General features: G+C 37.5%; 1 protein-coding gene across 1 annotated transcript; it reads left to right on the top strand.

Annotated features, from left to right (window-relative positions):
* Positions 1-232: 232 nt before the first annotated feature.
* HLTF (helicase like transcription factor) lies at positions 233-26,626 on the top strand. The gene is made up of 24 exons (XM_075716118.1): positions 233-252; positions 1,600-1,810; positions 2,392-2,558; positions 3,014-3,147; positions 4,142-4,239; positions 4,989-5,063; positions 5,273-5,464; positions 5,587-5,682; positions 6,762-6,810; positions 8,610-8,697; positions 9,387-9,466; positions 10,333-10,422; positions 10,646-10,743; positions 12,066-12,209; positions 13,026-13,164; positions 13,918-14,053; positions 14,358-14,537; positions 15,007-15,128; positions 16,381-16,559; positions 19,777-19,908; positions 21,348-21,460; positions 21,758-21,938; positions 24,915-24,995; positions 25,740-26,626. Exons 1-24 carry the CDS (start codon positions 233-235, stop codon positions 25,890-25,892), a joined length of 2,958 nt encoding a protein of 985 aa, XP_075572233.1. The 3' UTR covers positions 25,893-26,626.
* The last annotated feature ends 292 nt before the right edge of the window (positions 26,627-26,918 follow it).

Genomic DNA, 26,918 nt, shown 5'->3' with positions numbered 1-26,918 from the left:
CGGCTGCGTGGCGCGGCCCGAGGCAGGCCCCTGCCCCCTCCCCCCGCCGGCGGGAGGCTGCTCGCGCGCGGCGCAGGCGGCGAGGGGTGGGCAAGGAGGCGTCCTCTTCCCGCGCGCAGCGTCTCCATTGGCCAGCGCCTCGGGGTCTCTGGCGGGGATTGGCCGTTGCCGTTGTCGGGCCTGGGGCGCGGGTTGGCGGCCGGGGAGCGGTGGTGGGGGGCCTGCGGCCGCCATGTCGTGGAGGCTGCCCAAGTGAGACGGGGCTGGGGGCGGCGGGCGCCGCGCCGCGCCTGTGCTGATCGGCGTGACGGCGGGTCCCGCCTGTGCTCGGCCGCTTCGCGCCGTGTCCTGCGAGCGGCGGCCGGGGCGGGGGGCGTCGCGGGCGGCGGGGCGAACGGAGGTGGCTAGCGTAGAAACTCCGAGCTTCCGCCGCCCGGGTCTTGTCCTTGCCGGTGCTGGGTGCCGAGGCCGTTTATGTGGCCTCTGCATTCGGGCAGGGCTCCCGGAGAGGTCTTCGGCAGGGCAGTGGCATAATGGCTTCTGCTTAACCCCTCGCGGGCTCGTCTGCGCTTAGCTCGGAGCAAAGCCTCTTAAACTGTTCCTTTTTTTTGTCGGAGAAAATTGAATGCCGATTGTACCGTTACTTTGGATATTGTTTGCAGCAGAAACCAAAATTTACTATGCCGAGTTCTGAATAACTAGTATATGGAAAGTAATTATTTTAATTGGCAGTACTCTTAAATTAATCCAGCAACACAGTAGGGTAGTTTTGGGATATACCAAAGGTCATGATTAAAATGTGTCGGTTGGAGCTTGTATTGAGATTTTATTGTTACATAGTACTGGATTAAAACAGTCGTTAGTGTGTCCATCTTCACTCAGACGTGCGTTAAATGCCTGCACAGAGATGCTTCCATCTCTTCGTGTGCAGTAACGTGAGTTGCTAGGTGTATGTCGTCACCAAAAGGGGAACCTGGCTGACGGAGGTTTATAGAGATACGTAATGTAATTATGTGGGTTAGGTTGGAGTAGTTGATTAAAGTTTATTATAAAGTAGTAATAATAGATGTCAAGATGTGAAGGTAAGCTTAACAAGTAAGTAGAGGACAGTTGTTTTAGCATTTCAACTTTTGTGGATATAGACATAAAAGTTATACAGCGTTAGTTACCAACAGCTTTTTTTTAACCTTTTCCTAAAATTAGAAAATTTGCATTAGGAAAATAACGTGGAGATTTTGCTGTGCGAGGTATAATTAGAGATGTACCTAAATCTGGAGAATTCTTAGTGGTGTTGACAAAGGTAATCCATGAGGGAAGGTAGGGCCGAATGCACAAATACTGTCATTTAGTCAGTTAAGTTGTCGGCTCTTTATTGTAATTGCCTTAAACTAATTTATTGGGAGATAAAAAATGCAACGTTTTCTCCTAATATAAAACTTTTTTTGAATGTTTCCAGGTAAATATTATCTGAATGAAGTTGTAAAACTGGGGTTTATAGATAGCCTTATATAAAGGAGTAAAGTAGATTACAAGGAAATAATTCTATTATTGTTATCATTAAAGTCATTGACAAATATTTCGCGCTTTGTCTTTCTGCAGAGATTCTGCAAGAGGATGCTCTCAGTATAACATCTGCAGAGGAGAGAGAAACTATTCCCGTTTTTCCTCTTCTGACTTTTACTCCAGTCTTAGGTTGGAAGACTTCCTCTCTGTAGGTGACACTTCTGGAACGGAGGAGGATACAGACTCAGCTATCTTATATGGAACTTTGCGAGGAAGTGTTGTTGGATTACGATACTACACAGGGATTGTAAGTGCGTGACAAATTATAAAGTAGAAAAAAAAGTTGTCAGTTTCAGAAAAAATACATTTAACTAAATTTCAGAAATTCCTAGAACTTTTGACCAAGTATAATTTAAATAGATTTTTTTTTTCCTGACTTGCTGTGTTCAGCATTCTTCACAGGAAGTACTTAGTCTAAAACTTTGAATTAAAGTTTAATTAAGGTAGCAAGCTTTCAAATCTGGTTTAGTTATTTGGTAGCTCTGCTCACCCACATAAGGCAAATGAAAGTGACTGAAAACAAGAAATTAGATAGGTCTTTGAGCTGTTTACATGGACAAAAAAGGATGTTTATTCCTTTACAAAATGTGTTAGCAGTTAAAGGTAGTTCTTGCTCTCACGAATACTTTTGAAATTGCTGGCATCTATCAGGTAGCTCGTCTGTAATGCTTTTGGTATTTTGAATAAGTAGTAGGTTATTTGAACAGAATGCTATACCAAATTAATCTTTAAGCTTCACAATATTTATGTAAATATATATTAGATATTTCTGCAAATGATTTGCAACTAAGTGAATGTATTCTGGGGTTTGTTTGTTTGCTTTGTTAGGTTAATAACAATGAAATGGTTGCACTTCAGAGGGAACCCAATAATCCTTATGATAAAAATGCAGTGAAAGTAAATAATGTGAATGGAGACCAGGTAGGCCATATAAAAAAAGAACTAGCAGCAGCATTGGCAGGCATTATGGACAACAAACTAGCATTAATTGAAGGGTAAGTGTGGAGATGGTGCTTTTGGTTCCATGAATATAAATAATGAAAACGTGTTTTGTTGCTACACTAGCAAATCCTGAAAACTATAAGTGTTCTGTTTTGACAGAAGTGACAGCTCATGGTCATATGATTAAAGCTTCATGTTTTCAAACTCTTCTTTCTTCTGTTGAACTACTTGCGTACCGTTCTTTTTTTCCCATATATGTTAAAATGCAGAGACGCTAGGGAGAGCAAGTTACTTAAGCATTGTTGTGGAACTCCTAAATTAACTGCATGTGGTGGTTTGTATAAAAGGTTTACACAGTACGAGTACTAATACTGCTCTGGAACATTCTGTGTTTTGATGAAAATAAGCACTTTGGAGTACCTCTTGCTGAACAAATAACAAGGTTTATTATAAAAAATTAAGTAATGAAAAGATTACTGCTGTGGGGTTTTTTCCTGCTTTTTATCAGGGTTGTCCCTTATGGAGCAAAAAATGCCTTTACCATGCCTGTGCAAATGAGCTTTTGGGGAAGAGAAGAAAACAAGGAAGCAGTGCTAGATCAGCTGAAAAGGCATGGATTTAAATTGGCTCCTCCTCTCAAAGGTAAGCCTTGAAGTTTTGGGGTGTTTTCCTTTTTAAAATATTCAGATTGAACTTGCAAGTGGTTGGAATAAATGTTTAAGGGCTTAATCCTTGTCATAGTCTTGTCATTCACAAAATTATTTTTTAACTTAGTTGGGGAATAATGCAGAGCCCACAGCTAGTAATTTTAAACTTGATAGGAAGTATACTTTTGTGTCCTATCTTTTGTTACTTGCCAGCAATTGAAGATGCATTTGAGCAACCTCAGAAATATGTTCAATTCCGTAAGTTCCTTAAAAATCCATAGTGATTCCCTGCATTTCTCCAGACTTGAAAATTTTTTTTTTTAAAGAAACAGGTTAGACCCTTTCGTAGGGTGAGGGTTTCAGGGACAGCGCTGCTTTTAGCAGAGTACTAGGATGTGTATCCTACTAGTGAGGTGTGAGCAAATAGTGATGAGATGTCTCTGAACAAATAAGCTTAGCAGACCTGATGCTTTGCAGAGCCAGCCTCGCGCAAAAAGCACCTGTGCTCCGGGAACTGGGCTTTGTGGAAGCAGTGGTAGTTAGGAGTGAGGATGTGTGCAGAAATAAACACTTGGCGAGGGATAGATCTGTTCTTTCATATAGCAAGATTTCAGTTTTTATCTTACAGGTTCTGTTGCACATAGTTAACAGAAAAAGAGTTTGAAGTGAAAAAGCATTTTGCGTTATCAGTCATTATACTGTTACCGAGTCAAATTTCATGTAACATAACAATTTTGAATAAACAGATTGCCATCTCGAAGGATCCCCAACCCATAGTTCATTGCCTGTGAGTCTTAGAAAGCTTTGTGGAAGGCCTTTGTGGCCCATTGAAACTAAAAGCTAAACTGAGACTAAAAGACCAGTGGTGAAAGATACTGTCTTACAGCCCATGTCTGATCAGTATTGTTACTCATGAGCCAGTGAAGGTTGAGATTGGGAAGTCATCATACCATTGTGTTTCAAAATACTATCTTTTTAATGGCAAGTAGGTTCAGAATGTGGTTTTGGATCAAAGTGGATTTCTGGGAGAGCTGGTCCAAGTTACAGCGCTCCAGTTCATGCTGCTGTGCAGTTGACAACTGAACAGGTTTGCATTTCATACTTAAACACCTGGAAGTTGGAATTTTAACAGTGGGGGCCTTTAACTTTTTCATTAATAAAACAGTGCTTGTGAAGTGGAAGTCTGTTGCTTTTTATTTTTGCTTGGCTTTGCCTTTTTTTTTCCTCCCCCTTCCCTTTTCTGAAGTCGTCTTGAACTTTTGAGCTTGAACTGTAAGCAGATATTTTAGCTGTGACAGCCTTGAGTCCCAAGTAATTTTGGGAGGTTTTGGTTGTTCACCACAACAATGTAAAAACGATAATTGTTGTGTTTTCTTTTCTCTGTCCTAATGCTTTACCAGATAACAAGTGTGCTAAGTTCTCAAGTGAAAATAAAATCAAAATTCCAGACATTTTATCGTCAGATTTGGCCCAGGGTAGTAGGTGAAGGGCTGGGTGGTGGTTTGGTTTTTGTTTTGCTTTTGGTTTGCTCTTTCAAATTAGAGTGAAGTAGTTAGTTACTGAGTGTTGTGCAAGGATGTGAATATATTTAGCCATCCCTTCTCAAGCTCTTGCTTGTATTGGCATGGGTTTGTCTTGGAAAAACTGAAGTTAATTTTTATATAGCAGTAGCTCACAAACATATTCCATCCAGCAAATCAGGTCTAAAGTGGTAGACCTATCTATACCGATTACCATATGACAGGTAATTGTAACTTAATAGAGACATTGGTTATTTAGTGAGGCTATTTTTATTTGCAATAATTTTAATTGCAATTTTTGTGTTCATTTATGCAGCTTAAAAGTGAATTTGACAAATTGTTTGAGGATCTGAAGGAAGATGATAAAACTTGTGAAATGGAAGGAGCAGAGGTATTTCTTAAGCTAGAAACCATTTTCTATAAAAATATAAATACTTAAACATCTAGATGCATATTTAGCTTTGTTGTCTGGATACAGGAGATACTTGAATCAGAAAAAAAATTGGTAGACACAAAAGACTTTATAAAAAATTTTCTTCCAAAAATGGAATGTCTTATTTAATATGTCAATAGTGCATAATGTATCTCTTTAATTTGCAGGCTGTTGGTACACTCTTGCTTCCCCATCAAAAGCAGGCTTTAGCTTGGATGGTTTCACATGAGAACAGTAATGATTTGCCACCATTTTGGGAAGAGAGAAGTAACGTCTATTACAATACACTTACAAATTTCGCAGAAAAGAAGCGACCTGAAAATGTTCTTGGAGGAATACTGGCTGATGATATGGGACTGGTAATAATACTTCTCAAGCTTGAATTTTTTTTATACAGGACATGTGTGCATGTTTCTTGATTAGCTGGTCATTTGGTTCAGTTTCATCTGTGGGAAATACAATGTTGTTTTCTTTTATGCAGGGTAAAACGCTTACTACTATTGCATTGATTCTCACAAATTTTCAAGATGGCAAGCCTCTTCCTGTTGAAAAGATCACAAGTGATAAGTTTTATGAGGTGAGATGAAAGAAAAAGATTGTTTTAACAGAGTTAATATTGCAGTTAATAAAAAAACCTGTGCCTAGTAACTTTCTGTATGGTGAACTTTGTGTACATTTTGTAGAAAAAGTTATTTAAGTACATCAAATAAGTGGAAGAATAGGATAGATTAGTTGAAGGTAGGTGGCCTGTGTTACTTCAGAGTGTATAATTGAGCTGTAGACCATGTTATCTTATGAGTGGAAGAATTTATGAATGCATAAACACTTTCAGTTGTTAAGTTTTGTAAATTCTTAAGTTTCTTACAAATTTCTCCTATAGGCAAGTTGTGACTGCACAAATAGAAGTGGTGTTTTTTTCTGGGGGTGTGCATGCGTAGTTCCTGTGTGGTTTGGAGGAAGTGCCTGAAACAATCAAAATAGCAAGCAGAAGGTCTTGGTATAAAGTACATAAATAAATAAATCTTGGTTTCTATTTTTGCCAAAGACTTGAAGAGAGGAAGCGAAACTACAGTTAGTGAACTAACACCAATATGCAAACTCTTCTTAGGTAGTGTAGCTCAAGTGCTTTTTGCTTTCATTATGATACAATTTTCAAGACGATGAAATGAACTAAATATTAGGAGTAGGTGATTTATTATGCAATATTCCCTGACAGTGTTAAGGTTGGGGGTTTTGTTCCATTTTATCATACGGGTTTTGTTCCATTTTATCATACTTGTCTAAATTTAACAAAATAATGCTTTGTGTTTGACCTCAGGATGTTAACTGGGAAATGTTACTAGTATGTTTTAACTGGGAAATGTTACTAGTATGTTTTAACTGGGAAATGTTACTAGTATGTTTTCTTTCTATGGCAGCTGTGTAGACTGAGTTTCTCTCCTCTGCCTCTCTACAGTTTAATTTGAACTCTGTATGGGGCTACTTTAAAAAAAAAAAAAAAAGCTTTTTCAGCACCTTTAAGTGACTGACTTGTCACTGAGCAAGTCTTTAATGTTTCAGAGCAGTAATTAATCACTGGTCAGCTTAGTGTAATAATGTGATTGGCATTTTTTCCAGTTGCTACATTAAAGAGTAAAAGTTTCCATTCCTCAATAGGAATCTGGTACTAACAGCATGAACAACGTTGGACGCAGACTATGTAAAGGTGACAGCAAATATCAAAAGTCCAGTAATGTTTGCATGACAAGTAATGTTATTACCTGGGGTACTTTGAGTCTGTGGTCAGTCCTAGTCTTCACAGAGTCTTGACAAGCCAAGTATCTCAGAGAAGTAGTTAAAACATAATGTTAAAGATGCTTCAGTTGACATATGAGAAGATTAAGTGCCTTGTGAGAAAGTTGCACCCTGCCAGGAAAGTTACACATCCAGGAAATGGATTCTGGGTTCCTGTTGCTTTCCTTTTTCCTTCCTTGTAGATAAAACAGGAGCACTTATGCATCTGCTAGAATCTTGTTTGTTTAAGCAGTAAACTTGAGTAGTTAAATTGTAATTAGGTTCTGTATTAGGTCACTTTTTTTGGAAGTATTTTTAAGTAATGAGCAACTGACAAGTATTTAGAAGGGTTTTGTCACACCTGTAGTTTTGGGGTTGGGAGAATTTATAGATGTATATGAGAAGTTATACTTGCTGTTAGTATGTTTTGTAACTGACCATGCTCTTGAAAATGACCAAAGAAACGTAAGGGGCTTGAAGTTTTCTTGCAGTAACTTTCCCTTGCTGTCCTCCCATGCAAGGAATTTTAATACAGACGGCCTAACTTATCAGTTAGAGAAATAAGAAATGAAAGAGGCTGATAAGGAGAGATAAGGCTGATAAGGAGAGAACACATTAGTATGAACTGCCTCTGGTGAAAGTTATTTTTATCAGTACTCTGGAAGGGAGGAAATGCAGACTTGCATGGGGGTCAATATGAGCGTCGCCAGAAAACCAGAACCTTTACCAAAGCTGAAATGCCTAGCAGCATCCAAGATACCTTTTTTCCCCCCAGAGCATCAAGCATTTTAACAAGATACTATTTACAGCAGTGAGGGGAGATCCTGTTTCTACTATTATTTAATCTGAAAAAGTGAAGATAATGTCTTTCAAACCCCTTACACCCCCCCGCCTGCATTTCTCATTCTGTTGTACGTTAAATTGATACCTATTTCTTGGGTCTCTGCAGGTTTTGTCATCTTCAGGATTGTATTGAACTTTTTTTAGAATTAAAAAAAAAATCTTTACTGAAGTTTTAATCTGGAATTCAAGCATGAATTTACTTACCTGAGTTATAGCAAAACTTTCTGCCAGTGCTGTTGCATTCAGTTTCCATATCAAACATGTCTTTTCTATTTTCTTTTTTGCATTTGCTTCTGATATGCTATTATTGGCAGAGCACAGAGGTCACGGTTTGTTCACTACCTGATAGAAGACCTTAAAAGAAAAAAAAAAAAAAAACAAAAACCAAACCACAACCACCACCACCCCTTGCCGTCGTGTTCCTCCCCCCTCCCCCCCCAAACCCTCACATGTGCATCTGTGATGTTACCACATTTTTTTCTGTTACTGTTGCTGTTACTCATTTCATTTTAGGCAACATAGAAATCATTAATTAGTAAGGTTTCACCTGTAAAAAAAACCTTTACTGTTTAGCATTATTTAAAACTTCTATAAAGAACTTTACCCTTACTGTTAACAGTACCATGCTTACATTTGGTTTTTCCTCTTTTCCTGACAGTTTGGTTTTGACCACCTGCAAACTCAGTACACATTTTATGACTTTGTTTTTAAGAGTATTTTTTTTTTCATTTGCGATTGCAGTATCAGTAGTACTTGTCCCATGCAGAACTAAGGTTGTTTTAAAGGAAGCTTGTATTTGTTCTTGATCAAGTTATGCTAAAGTTGGTTTGGAAACCAAGCTGAAGACTACGTATATTTTTCATAAATACCAATTTCTTTTTTATGAAGACTCTAGCAATGTGATGGATCCTGGTGTTTCTAACGTAAAAAAGTTTGAAACTACTCCGCTGAAATACTCAAGTTGTCTTCCAAAAAGGTAGATAGCTGGAATAATCTTTTTGTTGGTTTGCTACACAGATTTTGAGTAAAAATAAAGTGGTACTTCGCTGTGATTAACCTTAGCCTAAAACGTGTTCCTGCTCTCTCCTCACCTTTCAGTATGCTATACTTCTGCTTACATTTGTCATTAGCGTTCTGTGTCTGTGTTGCGCTTTGGAATATATTAAAAAAGCATTAACTCATTCTGTGTGGCTTGCGTGACTGCATGCTTGGATGTCTCCTTCAGTAGTAAAGGTGTCTAATAACATCAGTGTGTGGCATCTAAAAAACTGGCTGTGAAGTAATCTTCTAGTATCAGTTGGGTTTTTAAGTGGTTAAGAAATACTTTGCAGGCATGCTTCTGGCAGAGACAGCTTTGAGCTTATGAGGTTGTGAAGCTTACTAATGTGTTTGAACCTTCCCACCACACTAGCCTCTTCCTGTAATTGGTGTGAACTTCAGTGATAATCTGTACCAAGTTTTATGAGCATCATTCACCCTGCAGCTCTGTGTTCTGTGCCTTCCCTTTTTCTAACCCTTCTAAAGAGAAAATTTTCAAATCGCAGTGGTATCTTATTTGCAATATCAAGTTCATTTGCTTTATGCTCTTGAGATTTAATATGTAAATTCAAGCAGTAGTAGAATTGTGGGTTGGTTTTTTTTCTTTCTTTAATGATGATATCTTAGAGATAAAGCCAAGAAACCCAGATATTCAGGAACCAGTGATTTGGGAGAGTATGAAGAATGGCTACTGCAACAAACAGAAAGTAAGTTGCAACGAAATTATTTTTTGTAATTGGTTGCCGTAATACCTGGTGTCTTCCTTTCTGAAGCCAAACGGAATAGGATTTCTGATTAACTGAAAAGGAATTAACTAAACTACTTGGGTTGGTTTGGGGTTTTTTATTCAACCAAAACTTTAGGCAGAAAATTTTAGAAACTGCTGAACAGCAAAGCAGTGTTTTAGTCCTAAGTGTTGTAGTTTGTTTCCTTAGCTGAACGAGTGGTGGTGTAACAAGCTATGAGCGGGGTCAAACAGATGGTGAAAAACAGAATTGCTAAGATTTTTAGAATTTGACATGGACTTCTTGTCAGGGCACTAGGATTGGAAAAACAAAATTAAGTCCATCTTTTGTGGTAAATACCTGAAATGCGATCACGAAGAGGCAAGAACATGTGTCATTTGTTGAACTAAGTATCTTGCATGGAAAAAAAATGAAGGGCTACAGGTACCCTGGAGTAAGCAGTTAAGTTTAGGTTTAAAGTACTTGGAGTGAAACCTGTGATAATTTTTTTTAATGACTGGTAAACTGCATTCCTCTGAGGATTCATAACCTGAAATAGATATAAAGATAAGATAATATTCTGCACACACGCCTGTCAGAGTTTAAGGAGCGTCTGGACAATGCTCTTAGCTGCATGGTTTAGTTTTAGGTAGTCCTGTGAGGAGCAGGGAGTTGGACTCGATGATCCTTATGGGTCCCTTCCGACTCAAGATGTTCTACATTATTATATTGGAGAGGAGAAGTAATTTGGTTAACAGGTTTGACTTTTGTGAAGCATGACATAAAAATAAATGCATGCAGATGCTCTGCATGGTGTGAAAAATCTATGTTCGTCTGGCTTTTCGCAGCAACTTCCTGTGTTATCCAAGAAGATGCGGGCTTTGCATCTGTTGTTCTACCTTCATCTACTTGTTTAAAAAGACAAACAAAGAGAAAAGGTAATGAAGGGATAAACAGATAATATTAATTTAGGAGTTTTTTGAAAATGAGGTATTATACATATTTGACTTAATAAATGAAGCTTATGTCTTTGTAAATTGCTTTGAAGATGTTCAGGTGAAGAAATTTAGAAAGGACTTCAGGGAACTGTAAGTTTCTTGAACTTCTGCTTTGCTTTGACGTGAACTGTGATGCCACTGAATATGATTTCTGTTTTCTTAGGTGCCGCTAGCATTCAGTCAGTTGAGAAGAAATATTCCGATGATGGCCCCAGAGCAACACTGATTGTATGTCCACTGTCTGTCCTAAGCAACTGGATTGTAAGTGCTAAGCTGTTCTAAAGTGTAAATGTGATATATGTTGATTATGATGCTGTAGAAGTAGTACTCCCTGTAGTCTCATGCTGGTAAAAGGTCATGGTTTTCCTTTTCTATGAAACAGAGCTGCTTTCACAAGGGAGGTTTATTTGATAGAAATTTAAAAACTGGAGTAGTATTTTAATGAGAGTGCAGTTCCATGAGGAGCGAGCTCACCACTACCAGAAAGAGCGAGATCACTTTCCATTCCCTGCTTTTGACTAGGCAGATTCACTTTGGCAGTTCTGGAACTCGTGTGATTTAGCTCCTTAAACCAGATGAGGGATGTGGAGGAGACAGGTCCATCTTCTCGCATGCTCAGAATAAAATATTATTGTACTTTATTGATAATGCATGGGACATTTCATATACCAGAGGTGTTCAGTAACTTGGTGATCTCGTTGGTGATTTGTGGGAGTAGGTCTGCTACGGTGAACAGGCTGAAGGACCCTTCTAGCTCTGTCTATGCATTATTTCATGACATTCTGAATACAAATATTAAGGGGATATCTTTCTTTAACTTTCAAGTTATGTTTTATTGGGAAGGTTTTGCTGTCTGTGGTTAGAACATTAATAGGAAAAGGAAATAATTTAATCTTAGACTGTAGGTAAAATGTTGAAATCATATAATTAGGGAACATCAAATAGGGTAAAAAAAAAAGTACTCTTCATCAATTCAAAACCAAATTAAGTATTTAAAAAGAAAACTGGTGAGTCTGGTGCTTCAGAAATCAAATTGTTGATTTTTATTGGCTGTGGAGATTACTGTATGCTGAGTGCTTCACAGAAAAAATGTAGGGAATATAAACACTGGTTTTAAAATTAATAGTTTGACAATTGTGCTGTCATTTATGTTAAAATTTAGGTGGTTAACGCAGTAAGGGGAAGAAGCTGTAAATGAACAGTGAAAGAATAAACAAAGAGAAGATGAACGTAGAAAGTGAAAAAGAACTTAAAAGCTTTTCCGTTACAGCTTGGGAGGAACAGTGGATTTTGAAGCGCATATACCATCAGGATGCGAATTAATACTGTGCAAGAAGTACAGCTAGAGTTATCAAAATGTGATACTGTGTCTGTTAGTAATGACTGAGGTGACTACTTCTGGTCCCTCTTCTCACCTGGGTGGAGAGGTAAAAAGAAACCCAAATTCAAATTGCTTTTGTTATGTAAGTGGATGTAGAATGTCACAGAGCTAGAGGAAGTGTGTTTTAGTTAAGGCAGCTTACAAGAATTTTATTCTAACGATCATGTAGTAACACAGTATCCTTTGACAACTTTTCTTTCAGGACCAGTTTGAACAACATATCCACCAAGATTTTCATGTAAATATTTATGTTTATTATGGTTCTGACCGTAGCAAAGACCCATCAGTTCTTTCAGAACAAGACATTGTACTGACAACATACAACATCTTAGCTACTGATTACGGAGTAAGTAAATTAGAAAAAGTGTTCTTTGAAGACCACTTACTGTTCAAGACTCCCGGTGTTTGGGCTACTGATGGCAGTATATTCAGGTTCTATTCTGGTAGGCAATCAAAAGGTTGTAGCTGTAGTTCTGCTTTACATACTTCCTTACAGGTTTGACATGGTAACAAAGGGAGGGGTTTTTTATTGATTGTTCCTGTAGAGAAAATTATTTGGCTGCAATTATGGCAGCTTAAGGAAGAGACTTTTTAAAGATAGAAAAGGATGGCAAGTGTGTAAGTCTCCACAAATCTCAGTGGCATGAGGCTCCCATTTCTGCCTTCCCCTGTCAAATTCAAAGAATATGGAGTATATAAAAGCATAATTCCATAGTTCTTGTTGCACATGGGCTGCAACCAAGTAGCTCGTTGCATGAGATGTATTTGTAAAGCGATGTTTTCATAGAAATTCCAGCCATTTTAGAAGCCTGAAGATTACATCTTTAAATATAACACAAGCTTTTAATTTGCTCTCTGATCCGTTTTCCATATCTCTGTGTCTTTGAAGCCTTTCTTCTTTCAGGCTTAGCTTATTTTTGCTGTAGCTCATTCCTCATATTCAAGTATGAGAAGACTGGTAACATTTTCCAGGAATCGGTAAATCTAAAACAAGGAATGCCTCATTCTCTGATTTTGCTCTTCTGTGCTGATAAATAAACAAGATGTGAATAAATACTATCCATTATTAATTGTGGAACTGTTATATTAATAGCTTGCTTAATCCAAATTACAAAAAAGGATTTTAATTTGAGTCAAAGATTTAAAAAATACTGTGTTTCAGATCGGAGGTGACAGCCCTTTACACAAAGTCAAGTGGCTGAGAATTGTGTTGGATGAGGGGCACACTATACGAAATCCAAATGCTCAGCAAACTAAAGCTGCCTTAAATCTGGAGGGACACAGAAGATGGGTACTTACAGGTAAAATATTTGACACCAGAGGAAATGCAGTGCAAATCATCTTAGTATAACACCATCTTGTGTTTCCCACTTGGTGTTTCCACTTTGGCTTTTTCTGGGAGGTGGTTAATGCCTGTCTGCCTCAGATTCATTTGGAATGTTTTTAAACTTGCCTTTGAACAGTGATTTAGGTGTGTCATCTTTTAGTTGTTTTTGATTTTGTTTGCTTGGGTTTGTGGTTTGTTTGTTTGGGTTTGGTTTTTTTTTAGTGTTTGTTCAGTTCATAAACACAAATTTTAAAATAACTTTTGATACACAGGTTTGTTGGAAGTGCAAGTAAAAAGGGACCTATTTATGAACTGGCATGTTACGTCTGGTTAAAAGCTCACACGTTTACATACTTACCCAAACCTCAGTAGCTTTTTGAAATATAATAGTCATCCTAGAAAGCGTGCAAGCATACGATCCTTAAATGTAATTTTGAACATCATCACGATGTAACCACTGCTGGTGAAGCTGAAATGGGAAGATTAACATCCAAGTCTTCCTAGCTCTGGGAGCTGCAGTTTTCTCACTCATATATATTTAAGTATTTTGGCGTATTTTAATTAAGAAAATAATACGTGTTATACTTAATGACGTGTCAGCCTAGTTATGAGAGACCTTGTCCATGGTGTATGGTTTGGAGAAAGCACAGAACTTTCACTCTGACTAAAAATTTGTATTTTTTAGTTTCTATGAGGTTTTACAATCTTTTGTTTGTTTTCTGCTTAGGCACTCCTATTCAGAATTCTGTAAAGGATTTGTGGTCTCTTATTTCCTTCTTAAAACTGAAACCTTTTACTGATCGAGAGTGGTGGCACAGAACAATTCAACGACCGGTCACAACTGGAGCTCCAGGAGGACTTGGGTACGAAGTGTTCCCAAAGGGTTCGTGAACAAATGTGACCAGCAGTGCTTGGGCAATGTGACAAATTAGTGTTTCACATATAAAACACATTTGAAATGCATGTGTCATAAGTTCTTATTTCAATTTTTTAGTTCAAATTAAGAATATGAAATAATTCAAATTATTTAATGTTTCAGACTAATGAATTAGATTGTACTACTGGGCTTGGATTTTGTACAGAACATGTATTTATGCAATAAACTGAAAAAAAACCCCAACAAACCAACCCCAGCGGGTAATTTATTGTCTATACATGTATTTTTAGGCGTTTACAGTCTCTGATTAGGAGTATTACCCTTAGAAGAACTAAAACAAGTAAAGTTAAAGGAAAACCCATTTTGGAGTTACCAGAACGAAAAGTACTTATTCAGCATGTTACGCTTACAGAGGAAGAGAGACAAATCTATCAGTCTGTGAAGAAGGAGGGCAAAGCTGCTATTAGCAGGTAAGTAGGTGGCTTTCTTAATCCTGAAGGTTGAGGTTTGATATCACAAACGTGTGTTTCGGAAGTTTTGATTAACGTTAGCTCTGGTAGCCAAGTGTGTCAGCTTGTATGCTGGGAGCTAATAATTGCAAATTAGCATAGCATTTGTTCAGTTCTGAAGAACAAAGTAGAGACTGTTGCAGAACTATATATTAGAAGTTCTGCCTTGCAAGAAATGGGGATACCGGGTATGTAAAGAATGGCCTTAAAATTTTTGTCACTACGTGTTAGCATTCCTTCTAGTAGAACATGCTACTGGTAGCACTTAGTACCTTGTTTCAGAAGAGGATTTGAGAAAATGTATTCAAATAGGAAAGTGAAAAATCAGAACATCATTCTAACATCATTCTAACAGGTAAACTGGATCATTTGATGTCATCTGTTACTTTAGGCTGTAGCATTTCACACTAACGATAAAACTCTTGTTCAGGTTTTTCAGTGAAGGGACTGTACTAGCTCACTATGCTGACATCCTTGGTGTCCTGCTCAGATTGAGGCAGCTTTGTTGTCATCCTCATCTTTGTATAAATACATCTTCTAGTTTTTCAGCTGGTGAGTGAATGCTTTTGTTTCCTGTTTCTAAGAACAGGACTTGCACTTTGTATTCACAAACACACTTGTGTGTTTTCTAAGCTTTCTAGCTTCATCCTTCCTCTTTGCAGCTTGGATTATCGAACTTTTAGCTGTGTTACTTTTATTTTTTTCATCCGTAATGTGTTTGAATATGTTTGAGAAGTGAGTACTCGAGCACATGCTCAAATACGAACGAAAGCAATGAAGTATGAATAGTTACAAAGGCTAGAAGCAGGAGTTAATCAGCTTTGACAGCCCATACAGAAATGACCGAAGAGGACCTCTGCAGAGCCAAACGCAGAAGGCTTGTTAAAAAGCAGTGTATCTGTTGTTGTAATAATTTACAGAAGTGCTTTTACAGCAACTTTTTTTCTTTGCCTCAGGAGAGAAGATGTAGAGGAGCTTTGGGAAATGGCTTGTAGATTGGTAGCCATGTCAGCAGAACCATTGCCTCTTCAGCAGAATAGGAGACTGTTGACTTTGTTACAGCTGTAAGGAAGGGTGAACACAGAGGACTGAAAGGAGAGTGAAATTTTATTTTTGACAAGCCAGAACTGTACAGCTGCAAAGTGTTAAAAATTACATGCATTTCTTTCAAAGTATAGTCTGTTTGAAATACTCAAAATTTGAGAATTCTCAAATTTAATATTTTGAAAAATCCTATTTTGATATGCCATTGGTATAGGTGTGATTTTTCAGGAAACTGAAAGACCAATGAGATATGGTCAGAACCTTTTTTAGAAGGTTGTCATTCATCTTCCTGAAAACACAGGATGGAGAAATGATTGGATAATTGTTCAATAATTATTGAGAAATTAATTAGTAACTAGTAAGTGTGGTTTGAATTTCTTAAAAAATAAAGCAATCTTAAACTATAAATAGTGTCATCTCTGTAGTATTGTTACTACTTGAACAGCTGCCGTATGAAAATTGCCTTTTCCCATTGGGCGTTGTGTCGCACGTGTGCTTACCACTGAGCATGCAGTTGAGGTTCCTTGAATTCTAATTACCATTTTTTCCAAGTAAGATTACTCTTAATGTGTTTTGAAATAGTAGGTCAGAATTTTCTGTAGTATGTGGCAGCTTGTGTTTTTATACATTGTAGGCTATATCCTCCTTGTGTATAAACTGTCCTAATTGCATCTTGATCAACGGAGCTGTGGCAGTGTGTGCCAGCTCAGAGTGTTTCTTGTATGGAAATCTGTTTTTAAGTATCTTTATATATTTGCAGATAACAGAACTCCTGAAGAACTGTATGAGACATTAGTGAGTAAAATGAAGTTGGTTCTGAGCTCTGGTTCAGACGAAGAATGTGCAGTTTGCTTGGAATCACTCACTCATCCCGTGATAACACGCTGTGCGCATGTGTTTTGTAAGCCATGTATCTTTGAAGTCATCAGAAGTGAACAGGTTGGTTGTTCTGTGGTTACAGCTAATTGTAATAGTTATTCAAAAGCACTAAACTGGTATCACCAGAAGGCCATCTAGCTATGGGTTTTTTAAATCATAAATGGTGAACCGTGTAAACCTAGTTAGCAGCTGGGTTATAAAAGCTATTGGCCTGAAGTCAAACTAAGAGAGAATAGCTGTCGAACTGAACAGTGTTAAGGTGCATCAGTATTTTCAAAGACCTTTTCCCTAGTTCTCGCCTTACTTTGTCCCTAGGGTACAAGTGATGGTATCCAGTGCAGCGTTGTATACCTCCATATGGCTGGATGCCTCTTCACTGCTTGTATGTGATGTGATGCATGTATATGTTGTTGTGCTTAAAAGAGGCCAAAGCTGTGTATTGGAAGTTGACTGTCGAACTAAATTCACGTCTACTCTCCTTATTCCAAGCTCATCATCTTTTACAGTGAAATAGCTGCCTTGCTAGAGGGCCATGTTTACGACCCTTCTCTGGCCTCTCTCCAGAGTAAGCTTGTGGCTGAGCATCTTTTGATTGCTTTTCTGAAAAACATGGTATTTATTTTTCTTGTGTGCTTCTAAGCTATTCTCTTGTTTGCCCGTTACTTTCTAGGGCAATCTGATTAGTGTGGTAGTTTCACCATCTGTATGCAGTGCTGCTGCACTTCCTCTCTGGAATTGTTCTGCCTCCTCCTCAGCCACAGTAGGGCTGCAAGCACCAGGCGCCTTAGTGGTGTTCTTTATAGGAGGCAGCAGGGGACAAATTAGTCCCTGCTCGTGCATAGTCAGTCAACCTAACAAGACAAAGGTAGGAAGTGGTGTCTGTCTGGCCTGTAGGTTGGCAATGAAACAAAGTCAGACACTCAAGGTTCTGATGCAGATATCCCAGTCGAGAGTTTCTGAGAATTTAGAGTGAAACTAGTGATGTGAAATTATTCTCTAAGGAAAGAGCACTTGCAGAGGCCTTCTTCCAGTGCAGAGGTTCTTGATGTGTCTGTAGCAGAGTTGGTGCCCCTACTCAACCTTCAGGTGTATTTAGGCATGCAGAGAAATAAATCGGGTTATGACGTGATGGAACCTGTATTACTTGACTGTACAGTCAAGTTATTTACTATGCTTTGCCTAGAAGGGACCTTGGAATCTGCAGAACTAGGGCTTTTGTTCACATTGTTCCATAGATTGCTTTCATAGTAGTGAAGTCTGAACAGAGGTGACTGTAGGTTCTGCTCGGTTGAACTATCGTGAGTTTGTAAAGCAGTGAGTGAGCAAGCCTTTCTTACGTTCAAAATTATTCCCGATTTAAATCGATTCCCAAGGAAGTTTTTGCAGCTTCCAACCAAAACACTTGACAGACATCTAAATTCCAGAGTCAGGGAATTCACTGTTTTGCCATGATATGTATTTGTCCCAGCGCAGCATCTCAGTTGGGTAGCTCCTGTGCCTGAATGGTTACAATGCAACTCTCTCCTAGTAAATAGCTCGGGAAAGTACTTTACTTACCACCTTAAAAACAAAGCAAACCAACAAATGCATATCCCCCTCCCACAAAACAGCTTAGGTTCAAACAGGATTCTTCCAGGCAAGCTGCCTGTGGTTTCCTTTAGTAAAACAAATGAGAGCATTAAGCCATCGGTGAGGAATGGGATGTGAAGCTGCCAACACAAAACTGCTGAGTGAAAAGTTTGGCCTTTACAGACTTGGAGACCATTTTATCTTTCTAATGTTAACCTAAAAGTATTTACTGAAAGTGGAAAAACTTTCTAGTAATTAACAGTTTGAGAGTTAGCACCTTCTTCATTTCAGTCTTTCGTTAAGGCTAGCTTCAGAGTTGGGCACGTAAGTAAAGATCCTATGCAGAAGTCCCAACAAAGCTATAAAATCTCTGCAGTAATCTAATGCCTTTGTGTATTAACTGTGTTCTTGTAAAAGCTTGCCAGATATGGAATAAAACATTCTTCTTGTTCTTGTAGTTAATGGCGAGACACCTTTTTGTCACTTTCATGTGCTCTCACTGCAATTCTTCCATATCCATGTTGGCATTGTTCAGCTGTGTTTTGGGTTTTCTGTTGTTTTTAATTACAGTACTAAATTGAAGAAGAGATGCAGAAAGATGTTAGCCTTTTATTTAAAAAAAAAGTTAGGGTTTTTTTTCCAGACTTTTCCAGGTTCATTAGAATTCATTTATTTTGTCTTGTCATTGGAGGATTTTTGGATTGCTGCCAAATCAGGAGTGGTTCATTTGTAACTATGTTTTGGAGATTGTTATTTCAGATTCCTTTTGTGTTAAGATGCTGTCTCTTGAAAGGGTATCCTTATTGCTGCGTAAATTCATGTAGGCAGACTATCACTGCCAGCCTCTTTTTAATTGCCTAGAGGTTCATTCCAGATTAGCAGCCCCCCGCATTCATCTGCTTTGTGAGGTCTGCTTTGCAGCCTGTCTAAAGATGCCTCGGTTCTGTGGCCAGATTGCTAAATAAACAGTTAGCTGATTAACAACAGGCTTGCTCTGTTAGGCAAAAGTGTTTCATGTCTGTCACTTTTGCTTTGCAAAGTTGTGTATATGTGTAGTGCACACCCTCCTTTGTTAAATTTTGTGAGTAGTCTTATGGAAGTGCTACTGTATAAATTCTAAACTTTGCCTTATCTAGAATATGCTTCAGAGAGAAAAGCTTTTGGTGTTATGTCTCATTTCTCATGTCTGTTGGGGGGGAAAAAGAGAAGATACCCTGTGTCTGGCCCTGACAAAGCATATATCATCACACTGCTATTATTTCTGTGCAGGCTTTGAAGAAAAAGGGTAAAAGGTCATTCTTTCTTTGTAAATAAGAAAGATCTTGTTTTTGAAAGGTGGTTTATTTTTCTGATATTTTAAATAGTCTTCTCCCCATAGCCCAAGTATTTGCTTGCTTTTAAATCTTGAGATGCTTATTTCAAGTATAAATATGCTCAGAAAGAAGACCACTTTTAAGGAAGGCAGAGTGGTTTTAAAACATGCAGCATTTATGTCACCTTAATGTTCTCACAAATAGGATATTTTTATTGTTATGTCAGAAATGACAAAGCAGTGTGTTACAAGAATGAATGTACTCCTTCAGGATTTTTGTATGAACGCCAATATAATAATTTCATAAAAGGTGCTTTGTAAAGGTGATCTTTAGTACTCGCTATAAATAATTTGATTGAATATGTTTCTTCTAATGTTATTTGTGCTTTTTTGTAGACAAATGCCAAATGCCCTCTCTGTAGGAGTGAGCTTCGAGTAGAGCACTTGGTGGAATGTCCCCTAGAAGAAGAGGAAATAGACTCCAGTAATGGAAAGAAGTCTCATCAGGAGTGGATATCCAGTTCAAAGGTACATTCCATTGTGTTTTACTTGGCTTTCATTATGGTTTTGTAGAGCACTCTCTAGAATTTTTATGTAAATATGCTGAACATACTTTATATACGCATAACATACTTTAAATTATTATTTAAAAGTCTGCCCATTGTGTCTAGCCAGCACAGGAGAAAATAATAAAATCTCATCACAAACAAATTTTGCCACAGCGAAACAAGACAAAAGGAGCACCAGTTGTAATTTGATGCTGCTCATTGCGCAGTACATAAATGTGTATTATATTAAAAAAAACTTCTGGTAAAAGAGCTGTTGCTTTGCGTTTTGTTTCTGTTTCTGAAGATAGAGTAGTTCTATAACTACTGAAACTATTCAGCTCTGAACTTACTTTTGGAAACAAATAATCTAAATAAATCCTTTTTTCTTAAAACTTGTCTAAAGAACAGATATTATGCTCTAGAGGGGAAAACTAAGCGGGCATCATATCTTCAATATAACACTTGTCAGATAAACTAGTGAGATATTTTTATTTTGCTTTGCAGACCTGTTTCTCAAGGTCTGCCACATTGTTTTTTGCCTCACCTTCATTGTGCATTTGCTGCCAAAAATTAAATCTTCCTGCTTGTACTTTGACCTTTTTGTTTTGACATTGCTTTTCTGAAATATTAATTTTTTTTTTTTCATTTGTAATGAAGTTCTTGTTCTTTCAAAAGTTGGTTATAAATTTATTCCCTAAAAATCTTTCTCTGGAGGCCTGAGAACTAATTTCGGACATTGTGCTCTAGAATACATAAAGATTTTTGTAATGGTGTTCCCCCCCCCCCCCCCTCCTTTTTTTTACCTGGTACAGTTACTTGCACTCTCTAGTTTGTGGTTCTTTACCTCATCATAGCTAAACCTTACATGAGAAAACTGGCAATGTTCTTCTGCTTCAGATCCAATTCCTGGCTCCTTTTGTTCTTAAGTTGGTCCCAAGCGTGCTTCTGGTGCCTCCTTATCCTCTGTCATACCTAGCCAAGGGACTTGCATAGCTTGCCTGAATATTCCTGCGGAAGCTGTTCTTGCTTCTTGAGTGTTGCTACAGTAGAGCACTCGCCTTGTGGCTGTCCCTTGCTTAAGCCTTACTTTTCAGTGTTCCAGTACTCTATTTCTTTTTAACATGTGCCCCGGAGGTAGGGGACTTTTTGATTCCTGACAGTGCAAAGGAAAATGGGTTTGGGAATCCTCTTCCCCGAAGCACTATCAATCAGCCTGTAGTTTGTGACTGTTAAAAGTGTTCAACCATTAGTTTCCTTTGGAAACTAAAAGAAACCCTACCCACAGAATTTACGATTAGTTCATTTAAAAGGTATTACTGAACAGTGATTTCTCAATTGATGTGAAGTTTATCAAAGCACCTGTAGGAGTGGAATCTAACCAAGTCAGAATAAGCTGCATAAGTCTTCATTTGATTTCAGATAAATGCTCTCATGCATGCTTTGATAGAACTACGGAGGGATGATCCAACTGCTAAATGTCTCGTCGTTTCTCAGTTCACAAGTTTCCTGTCACTGATAGAAAATCCCTTGAAGTAAGTAGAACTACTGTCACTTTTAAAAAACATGTGCTTTTACGGTGTTTTAGAAAGATCTCAAAGAATATAATATCCTTTTGATTTTTAGAACTTCAGAAGAGGAACAAATTACGTAAACATTTTGCTGAGTGGCATAAAGCCATGAATCTAATTCTTGTTATTTTTAATGTATCACCTGTTAAATGCAGAATTTTAAATATGCATTTCAAAGTAGAGGTCAGGATTTTAATGTATTAATTTCCTGTGTTCACAGAAAACGGATTGTTAAATTGAACACTTTTACTTTCTCTTCAGAGAATCGGGGTTTGCCTTTACTCGTTTGGATGGGTCAATGGCACAGAAGAAAAGAGTGGAAGCAATTCAGTGTTTCCAAAGCAGCCAAGCAGGATCCCCAACTGTAATGCTTTTGTCTCTGAAAGCAGGTGGAGTTGGATTAAATCTGACAGCAGCTTCCCGAGTGTTTTTAATGGATCCTGTGAGTAATGGGTTGTTCATAATGATCTGGCTTAATCTAGGTGAAGCTCCTTTGGTGTTTTCCTAAGGGGTTGAAGGAGAGCCCCTCTGAGAACGAATGACGCTGATGAGTATCTGTTAAAGGGCAAATAGGGCTTTTCTTCATTTGTTTCCCTGGCATGTTTTTGTTTTAACACAGTATTTTTGAGCTGTCCATTTACTTAGTGTCACTGGAAAGAATGCTAGTAGTAAATTAACAAAGTGGTGTGACACCTGACAGTGTAGCATTTGGTATCGGTTCCTTCTTTATTTCCTTATCTTTCTTTCTGATACTTTTGAATGTGGTTTTCTGTTTGTTCCATTTAATAACTTCTAAAACTATAAAGTGGAATTTCAGAAACGGTATTCTTTTTTTCTGTGTTATAATGCAGTGCTTCTCTGCTCTAGTCTCTTCTGTTATTTTTGTGATTTTATTTATAAATAAAGACATTAGTCTGAGGTTACTTTTTGTGGTTGTAGGAGCCTGAGAAAGATGGTGATATTTAAATTTAGGAGGTTCTTCCTTTCATTAAAGCACTCAGGAATGCAAAATTATTTGTAAGGAATAAAAATGCAGATTACATTTATTGATAGCAAAATAACAGAATTGGTTCGTGTCTTGTTGTGTCATTGTATAAAAATTGAAGTTTTTATGTTTACTTCCTCCCTTCGCCAGTATTTACGCTTCTGCTCTGATGTCCTGGTTTTTTGGCAGTTGGAAACAGAGACAAATTATGCAGTTTGTGCACTTGAAAACAAACCCAAATTAAACTAAAATAATAATGCAGCTTTGGAGTTGGGCATCTGGTAACGCCAATAGTAAAGAAAAAGTACTAGCTTGGACATGAGGTTGGTGTAATAACAGCATGAAGACAAAAGCTATTCACTTAATAAACTAAAAGAATTGAATATGAGTGAGAGTATGGCACGTTGCCTTGAAAAAAGTTTTTTTGTGAATTGTGATACATCTTCACAAGTATTGTTTCTGTATGTGTTGCATTGACTAGTTCAGTTGGAAGGGACTTACAACATCATCTCGTCCAACTGCTCCCCCTTCCCCCGCAACAATTCTCCAAATAAGAAAACTTGTGGAAAGTCCAAGAGAACTTTCATTTTCTGTGAAGATAATTACTGAGGTATAATGCATACACTGTCCTGCAGCAAGCAGTTGTAAGAAAATAAGCTAAGCATTGTTAACGTTGAGTCATCTACAGTATATAGTTATACTTCACAAACCAGAGCCAAATGTAATTGCAGCCTTTATACACCATCGAACAACTTCTCCTTATCCTGCTGGTAACCATCCCACGTGGCAGTGGTTGACTGCTTTTATTTGATGAAGGGGCAGTGGGACCACATGATCCTTTATGATCTCAGTTTTGAATGTTCAGTTCTGAATGATACTTGGTCATGCATTAGCATTCCTTGAAGTAAATTAGTAGCAATAATAGGATTTAAGAAGCAGAAATAATCTCTAGAACCAGTGGAGTAACCAGTTTTTCTACTCAAATTCTGTGGATTTGTTGTAGAACCGTAGCTTAGAGGCCTGCATTCTTTCTCTGAGAGGTGTTATACCACAGTGCAAGGGAGGAACATTTATCCAACCATAGACTACTTTCTTCCTTTTTTTTTTTTTAAATTATTTATTTGTTTGTTTAAATACAATCATATCTGCTGGATTCTCTCTTCCTTTAGGAAGAAATACGAACCTTTAATGTGAGAGTATCACAAGCATACAGATGTTTCTCTGAGGCTTAAGTTGCTTCACATTTTCCCATGTAAAATATAGTATCCTTTGTATGAAATATTGCAGAAAGGCATAGAGGTATTGCAATTCAGTTTTCCTTTGCTGGACTGATGAGAGAAGAAGAGTGAGAGTAGTACACTTTCGTCCTCCTCGACTACAGCAAAGATAGAATGGAACATGTTTGTGCGTGTTTGGGGTAGTTCTTTCCCCAAGACATCATCTTATTTGTACAGTCAGATTAGCATTAGAATGGTTTGCCATACATAGCTTGCCAGGAGTGTTCATCTTGCAGTGACAGATACATCATTTGTTGCACTTCTCACTACCTTCTACTGGAGAAACAAGACCGGTTTGGCTTTTATCTTGCAGCTTGATGTCTTAAGTGTGTTTAGGTATCAGAGGTTCTTAGAATCTAAAATGAATTTTTTGAGTTAGCCTAGTGCTGTTTTTTCCCCCTTCTATAGAAAGGAGTCATTAAGAAGAGTTCCTAGGTAACTTTCGGTATGTGGGTGACATGGCAAGGTGAGCCCGTTGCACGAGACTTGCTTATCACAGACAGAACATGATTACATTTTAGGTAGATTTAAATATCCATTCTGTGAGAACTAGTAGCAGTATACCTTTAGATAGAAAAAACATGCTGGAAAAGGCAGAGCACAGACTTGGCATTTCACAAATCCTTACATTTAGTGTTATATCCTAAGCATAAGTAGGAACAGCTACACTACCGTTTTGTGTTCAGCAAGTTTCTTGTTTACCTGACTTGGTAATTATTGCCTATACTAATGGAAGTATATATGGGCTTTCTTAACAGTCAGGGGACTTAGTCTACTGATAAATAACTGCCTGTGTTTGGCTAGTTTAGATTTTGCTATCAGGAAAAGGGTACTGAGGCAGTTAGTATATGCAGTGTTTATTTCAGAATTAAAATGATAACGAGATTGTTTTGATGTCTCCTAGATGCCTGACGAACTTAGTTGTTAAAGCATTTACCTGAAGTTCCTGCTTGTTATGAATATATAATCAGAAGTTCTCAAAGCTTTCTTTATAGCAGCATACTTAAGGAGAGACACATTAGGTTGGGAGTAATTAATCTGCAAGCAATATTTGTTCAAGAGATGATGGTACAATAACTTCTTTGTAATTCCATGTGCATCTCACTATGTATTTTGAAGGGAGGTTATTTAACTTGTTCATTTCTGCTACCCATAGGCTTGGAATCCGGCTGCAGAAGACCAATGTTTTGACAGGTGTCACAGGCTGGGTCAGAAGCATAACGTTGTTATTACTAAGGTGAGCTGAGAGATGATCTGTTTGAACATTTTTCTGGTTATGAATAAAAAAACCTATTTTCCAAAAAGCTTTACTGTATTTTTAAAAGAAATGTGACATCATATGTCTCACCAGTAAACTTAAATTGTAGTGTTAGGGGTTTTGGGGTTTTTTGGGGGTTTGGTTTTTTTTTTTTTTTTTTAATTGTGGGCTTTGGATGGTAAAATTTTATAACGGTAACCTATTTCCTGTGAAATAATGATTTTAGAAATTAGATGTCCCTGTTGAGCTATTTGGAGTGACTAAGATGGGGTAGTATTGCTGTGGCCTAGCCTGGCTATTACAGTTTATTGTCTTGAAGGTATGTAGAATGCTTTTGCTTTTGTCATAGCAGCTTATTTAGCTGCAGAAGAGCAGCTGGCCTGTCTCATTAATACAGAGTCACAAAAATATTACTTGTGAAATTGAAGACAGGTTCTCTTCCAATATAAGTAGCAAAGAAAAGGTAGACATTCTTCCAATAAGTGTTCAAAAAAAAAAAAAAGGCAAAAAAATTAAAATGCCAAACCTTTTCATCCAACTGCTTTATAACCCTTCCCCTCTTGTGTTTTATTTACGAAGTATTAATGAAATAATGTAACTGTGCTTTAGGGTACTCAGCTTTTTAACTTTTTTCCCAAAGTACCTAAATTTCTCATCCTAAATGTGTAATTTAGAAAAAAAAAGAATCCCTTCATTTCAGTGGGGCTTTTTTTTATATTTCAGTTCATTGTGAAGGATTCAGTGGAAGAAAATATGCTGAAAATTCAGAACAAGAAGAGGGAACTTGCAGCAGGAGCTTTCGCTACCAAAAAGCCTTCAGCAAGTGAAGTAAAACAAACCAAAATTAATGAAATTAAGGCTCTAATTGATCTATAGCTTGAAACTGTGGTATTTTTAGTAAAGAATATATTTAATATTTCAGTTAATATTGCTTTTCAAGTTACATGTCTCATGCTGACTTTTAGTTTTGCTGTCTTTGTGGTCAAAATATAAATGCTTCAAATAAATTATAAAAACTGATTTGCTCCTAAATGTTAATTTAGAAACGGGCAAACTTGTTTTGCACTCCTGAAATCTCTCCAGTGTTCATTTCTTCAAAATGTTGCTTATTACGTACAATGCTTAAGAATACATAAAAATCCCTCAAAACAGAAATGTGTATTCATGCATTCTAACTTGTAAGAATTTAATCTCTTTTTAGAGTTTAAAAGGTAACAAAAGGTAAATAATGTGTGTTTTGTCCTTCAGGCAAAACCCTTAAGAAACGAATGAGCTTCATGTTTCAATCTCAAAGTTTACTGATAACCAAACAGGTCATCTGGATTGTTTGTTTCAGAATAGGTGGTCAGTGATCACTTCATAAGGAATTCTTACTTTTGCAGCCTATGTTCAAAGATGGTATTTAATTCAAAATTTTAAAATTTTTTTTACTATTTCTGAATAATGCACAGGTGCAGCAGGGAGTTCCTCTGTTGATTACTTCCCAGGAGCTACTAAAAGAAGTACTTAAATTTGCAAAACACTTTCTTTTAGTATTTTACTTCCCTTAAACAGAATTCCAATGATTTTTGTAAAAGTAAAGGGTTTGTGATTTGGATAAAATGCTAGAATCTTAGGCTTGTATTGATAACACACTTTCTAATAATTTCGGTACACACCTTGAACAATATGACTATGCTATGCGCAAAGTAGAGTGTGACCCGCTCTCTTGTGAATCAGTTAGCCCTTGCAAAATAAGTTAAACGGAACAAATTATTTTAATAGCTGCTAGCTTTCTAACAGTTTTCTTGCACTGCTAAGTGCTTTTCCAGTCCCATACATATGTCTTAATGGAATGCTGATCTGCCTGTGTCTTGATTTAGGAAGAAGAATTTGGTAAACTACTTGTGTTCATGTACCACA

Source organism: Pelecanus crispus, chromosome 9 (assembly GCF_030463565.1).
Source record: "Pelecanus crispus isolate bPelCri1 chromosome 9, bPelCri1.pri, whole genome shotgun sequence".
NCBI classification, from domain to species: Eukaryota; Metazoa; Chordata; class Aves; order Pelecaniformes; family Pelecanidae; genus Pelecanus; species Pelecanus crispus.
Note: the sequence above shows the minus strand (reverse complement) of the source record. Positions and strands in the feature narration are given on the sequence as shown.